General features: G+C 42.1%; 1 protein-coding gene across 1 annotated transcript in view; it reads left to right on the top strand.

Annotated features, from left to right (window-relative positions):
• DPY19L4 (dpy-19 like 4) overlaps positions 1-3,535 on the top strand; it is a 25,206-nt gene extending 21,671 nt beyond the window's left edge. Inside the window, 1 exon segment of the mRNA XM_010709140.3 lies at positions 220-3,535. Coding sequence (XP_010707442.2) covers positions 220-384 — 165 coding nt within the window. The 3' untranslated portion in view covers positions 385-3,535.
• Positions 3,536-5,214: the final 1,679 nt, after the last annotated feature.

The raw sequence follows: 5,214 nt of genomic DNA on the forward strand, positions 1-5,214 counted from the left end.
TTTTAAATCCCTGCAAACTTCTGCAATTGGAAAAGGTAGGGAAGTGATGTATGAATTCATAAGGCTGTTTTAGATGATAAAACAAATTGTAAGGGAATGTAATTAAATATCTGTAGTGCAAGTGAAATGTACAGAATGCAGAAATAAATGAACGTACAGAATTGCATTCTGCAGTCATTTATCTTCAGTATTTTAACCGATCTTCTTCTTTCCTGACAGGTGGTTTGTGAGGAAGGTGACAGTTATGCTTATTCAAAATATGGACGATTTTGTCATGAAATCAAAATGAACTATTCTCCCTATGTGAATTATTTCACTCGAGTATACTGGAATAGATCCTACTTTGTGTATAGGATCAACACTGTGATATCCTTCCAATCGTGACAAAGCCTGCAAGCTTTTTTTTGAGGATTGACTGTGATGGAATTCAGCTGGAAAAATTCCTTTTGATTAAGAAAATTATTTTTACAGATACACGTGGGTGCAGTGTACTGACCAGTTTTTTGGGTTTATTTTTTTTTCCACCAAACTGGAACTGTTTGAACTCTACAGACCAACTGTTACAGATACCTTCTTTGAAGGAACCAGGAAAATTGGACAATTTTACAGTCTCCACAAGAAAGTGTGACAGTCTTCCATGTTCTTGCATTTGTCTTCCCACTGTAAATCATCTTAATCTTCATTTCAACAATAGTTAGAAATATCAACAGCTATTTCTAAATATCAACAGATATTTCTAACTTCAGTGTTAGAGAGCTGATGTGGATAGACTTTGGAAAAAGTTATGTTGAAGAGCTTGTTTAAGTCATGTAGCTTCTATTTTCTAGTAAGAAATCAAGTGGTGTATCCTAAGTCTTCAAGTGTTTGGGTTTGTTTAATATTTCTAATATTTTTCTTTGGTTACTGTGGTTTTTTATTCTTCCTGTTTTCCACTATAAACACTGCTTTGTTTATTGAACACGTTCATACACCTTATATGTAGGTAAAGTATTTGTATAAATCAAATAAGGAAGATGTTATTTAAACAGTTCCATAGACTGAGGCACTGATCTCTGCATTATTGGAGACGTGTTGGAGGAAGTGCTTGGACTTGGACGTAGCTGTAGGAGTTGACAAAGTTAGATTTTCAGTTTGGAAAGAGCTTGACTTCAGGATTCTTCCATGCTTATATATGTATGCATGTGAGCATACGTGTGTTTTAGCAGCCATCAGAATGGGCCAGTATACAACACTATGCTGTACTTCAGACAAGTGTAGCATGAGACTAGGTTTGCTGCTGAGACTGCTGCTCTTCACTCCTGTGTGCAAGCTGGTGTGTGTGTGTGTGTGTGTATGGCAAGGGATGGGTGATGGTGATTTCATTCAACTTATTATTTCATGATAGATTAAGGTAGTCATGACTAATTTTAAACACTATCATCACCATCATTAATCAGAAGTGGCACAGTAGTTCATAGCTTTTTATACATTAATTATGCAGCTATGCTGGGAACTCTGAAAACATGGGAAAACATTCTGTAGTCTTGATTCCCTCCAAAATTTGCCTTCATTATATGACCCCATTTGTCTCTGCGACTTCCTTGAATTTTCTGTTCATCCTGTTTTGTTGCTAGCTGAGGTGCTTTCAAGAGAATGAATGATGCTTTAATTCCGGCTCTGGGCCTAATCCTGGTGTTGCGAATGGAAAACTCAACAAAAGGTAATCGTAACTTTGCTGATGTAGGTACAGCTGGACAGAATGCCAGGACTTAAGTTCCGGGAGAGAGTCCTCACCACCAAGAGTTGCATGCAGTTATGGATTTTTGTTACACCTGGCCCAGAGACCAGTCTGTCAGGCATGTGGGAATGATTCTTTGGAGTCCAGATGTCTTTAAAGAAACATCTGGCTTAATAGGATGAACCTTCAACTGAACAACCATTCTGCAAATGAAAGCTGCGAAACTATCCCTACTACATTTGTTGATTAAAATGCAAATTCAGAGGGATTGACTCTGAAATTGTTAGGAACTGCAACGTGTTGATGTATATGCATGATTCCTGTCTGCTGTATGCAGATATGTTGTTTACCTTACACTAAAAAATAGTGCTGAGGTTTCTAAACATCTATTATCACTATTGGAGTGATTTAAAAGAGAAAAGCTTTACTGTTGTAAATGTCAACAAGTCCGTAATCTGTTTTTTCTTTTAATCTGGTTATATTTTTAGGCCTGTGAGTTTAGACCAAGTATTAAAAATTATTCATTTTATTTGAAACCAGATAAACCCATCGAAAATACCCGATTTGATCATTAGGAGAAGCATTTACCAGCGTAACTGGGTTATATGTTAGAAGTAAATATCCTTTCTAGGGATGCAGTCATTGTGCTCAGGATAGCATGCATGTCTCTCTGGCCAAAAGCAGCCTGTTTATTTGCTTATGCACAAGTGTGTATGTTTTGCTGCACTGTTACAGTTTCAGGCTTTTCAATTACAATATCAAGATAAGCTTGTGAACTAACTTGGGTTATGGCAGGCAATCAGGAACCTTGTATGTGCTATGGAGTTAATAACTGAAAGTAAGTGTAGAGTTCTGTGTACAACTTAAATTTGTTTGAATCACTGTCTGGAATTACATGTCCACGTGTCAGTGATCTGCTCTCTTGAAGCTGATTGTTCGTGAGCACTATTTCCTACCAGCAATAAGGCATACCAGGTACCACATTTCAGGGTTACAATTGCACTTGGGTGGATGAAGCTGCTCAACTTATGGCTTCTTGCCTTATAATGCCACACCAAGGTGCAGCGTATCAACTATCCTGGACTGTCTGTTGTGTTTTACAGCGACGCTGTGTGTATGTGTGACCACATGGAGCTTGGTTTGAATACTTACATGTAGAGCACACATGTTAAGAAAAACACAAATGAGGCCAACCATACACCTAAGGAAATTACATATGTTGTAGCACATTGGCCTTTATACATGTTTGAATGAACATGTTGAACTTTATTTGAACTGTGACATAGTTATTATTAGTTTTGTCATAAAGATGTATTCTTGATACTTCAGTCGATTCTGTATAAGGAGAATCATTTAAGATTTTTACCTTGCTTTTTATATTAGAGAAGATTGTGTAGCAGCATCATTGGCACAGCAGCCTTAAGTAACAGAGAAGGAGCCTTTTGCTGAGGGAAACGTCACTGTTGTCCCAGTCAGAAGGCATGGAAGATTCATATCTTGTGAAGAAAAGGATATTCTTGAATTTCTTATGCAGTTATGGATTAGCAAAAATACTGTTGTATGCTCTAGTCTCCACCTTCTGTGGGAAAAGATGGAAACAGTAAGTTCTGTGATATCCTTCGGAAGGACAACCATGGGGCATAACCACATCTGACTGGTGCACACAACCCAGCTCGGTTTTCAACCCAGGTCGTGGGTTTCAGTTCCTGAGAGGGTTGGGGAAACGTTTTGCAAATTTTGATCTGTTTTGCTGTAGATGTTGCAATTCAGTTGAAATATGTGCCTTGCGAGCTTTTATTAAACAAACAAACAACTCCACTGGTGTTTTTTGTTGTGAAGGTGTAAGAAATTCCTGTGCCTCTGATTCCTAGAGCTTCCGCTGTGTCTCACTAGCCTTGCTTGCAGAGATGCTCCTGCAGTCAGTGGATGCAGCTGGGTTGTCTGCCAGCCATATTGCTGTTTTCCTGGCTTATAACCCATACGTAATCCTGCCTTCCAAGCAGTGAGGTTACCTGTTATCTGATGGAGAAGAGATGGGTGCTAACGCCTGTTGAGGTTTCAAACTCGCTTCAAGGCAGCGAAGTATCAGTGATGCTAAACTTGTTAATGGTGACATTTAGCAGTAGCGTGGATGGCATCTGGATAGATCTGCGTGCAGTATTTGATAGCAAGTCTAAGGAATCCACTTCCTTCCATCCCATTTGCTTTGTGGAAGGTATTTTATCAAAATGAGGTATAAATAGTAAACAATAGTAAATACTTTTCTCTTGTGACAAACTTGCTGTACCAAAAAATTGCATGGATGGATGTGGCTCTGATGTGGCCGGCTCAGATTAAGGACCACAATTTAGTTATCTTCCTGGTGCCTTTCTGAGGTCGGGAATTATTTATGTTGTTTTTAGATGAGAGTATAGGGGATGCACTCAAACCCTGGGGCAGTGAGTTGCCTCTTGCTGGATCCTTATGGCCAGCTTTATGGCGTTACAGCAAACCACTGCTGGAAGTGGTCAGGTTTGCAGCCTATCTTCTCATCCTGAGCATCCCGGGGTGCGGATGGGAGCCATCAACCCACTGCTTTCCCAGGACACCACAGGACGTGGTGACCCAGCTCTGCTCATTCTCAGCATCAGCACACCTGGCTGTCAGCTTTCCTGGGTGCCCACAGTATTTGCCCAACGCTGACTGCTACTGCACCTGGCACTTGAGCACAGTTTTTCTTCCAGTCTGGGTGCGTTGCCGCTGAGGTTACAGCACAGCTGCCTGGCCATCAGCTCCTGCTGCAGCAACCAACATATAAACGTGAGCCCAGTGTAGCCAGCTGCATGCAGAGGCTCAGCAAAAGGACATTCCCAAGCCGTCCCTGGGAGAAAGCAGACCTTGTGCTGCATGTTAGCAGGAGTGAGAGGCTGCTGGGACCTGTGCTTCGAGGAAATAGTGACCTTCCTTTTAGTGAGTGGTGGAAAGTGGTTGGCCTGGGGTCACACTTCCACTGGTAGGATGGGATGTAATGGCCTCAGGTTGTGTCAGGGGAGGTTCAGGTTGTATATTAGGAAAACATTATTCTCAGAAAGAGCAGTGAGGCAGGGGCACAGGCTGCCCTGGGTGGTGGGGAGTCACTGCTCTGGAGGTGGTCAGGAACTGTGGAGATGGTTAGCAGGCATGGTGGGGGTGGGCTGATGGCTGGATCAGATTATCTTAGAGAGTTTTCCACCTTTAATGATTCTATGATTCTGTTGATTGCGTTTCAACCACCACGATGATGCCAAGCCCAGGTTGCTCTCATCAGGTGTCAAGCAAGCGGTGCGTTTGTTTCCCTGACTCGGTGGGACTGCTTCAGTATCGCACTTGAGCAGCGCACTAATCCTTTCCCGGGGATATCCCTCCCAAAGACTGAAACGTAGTTGGGGCGTTGCGCTGATCTCGCTCGAAGCTTCCCATAGGACGCGGCTGCGGGCAGGTCCCGCTTCACTCGGCCCCTCCTCGCTGCCGGGGGCGCG

This window comes from Meleagris gallopavo, chromosome 3 (genome assembly GCF_000146605.3).
Source record: "Meleagris gallopavo isolate NT-WF06-2002-E0010 breed Aviagen turkey brand Nicholas breeding stock chromosome 3, Turkey_5.1, whole genome shotgun sequence".
Lineage (NCBI taxonomy): Eukaryota > Metazoa > Chordata > Aves > Galliformes > Phasianidae > Meleagris > Meleagris gallopavo.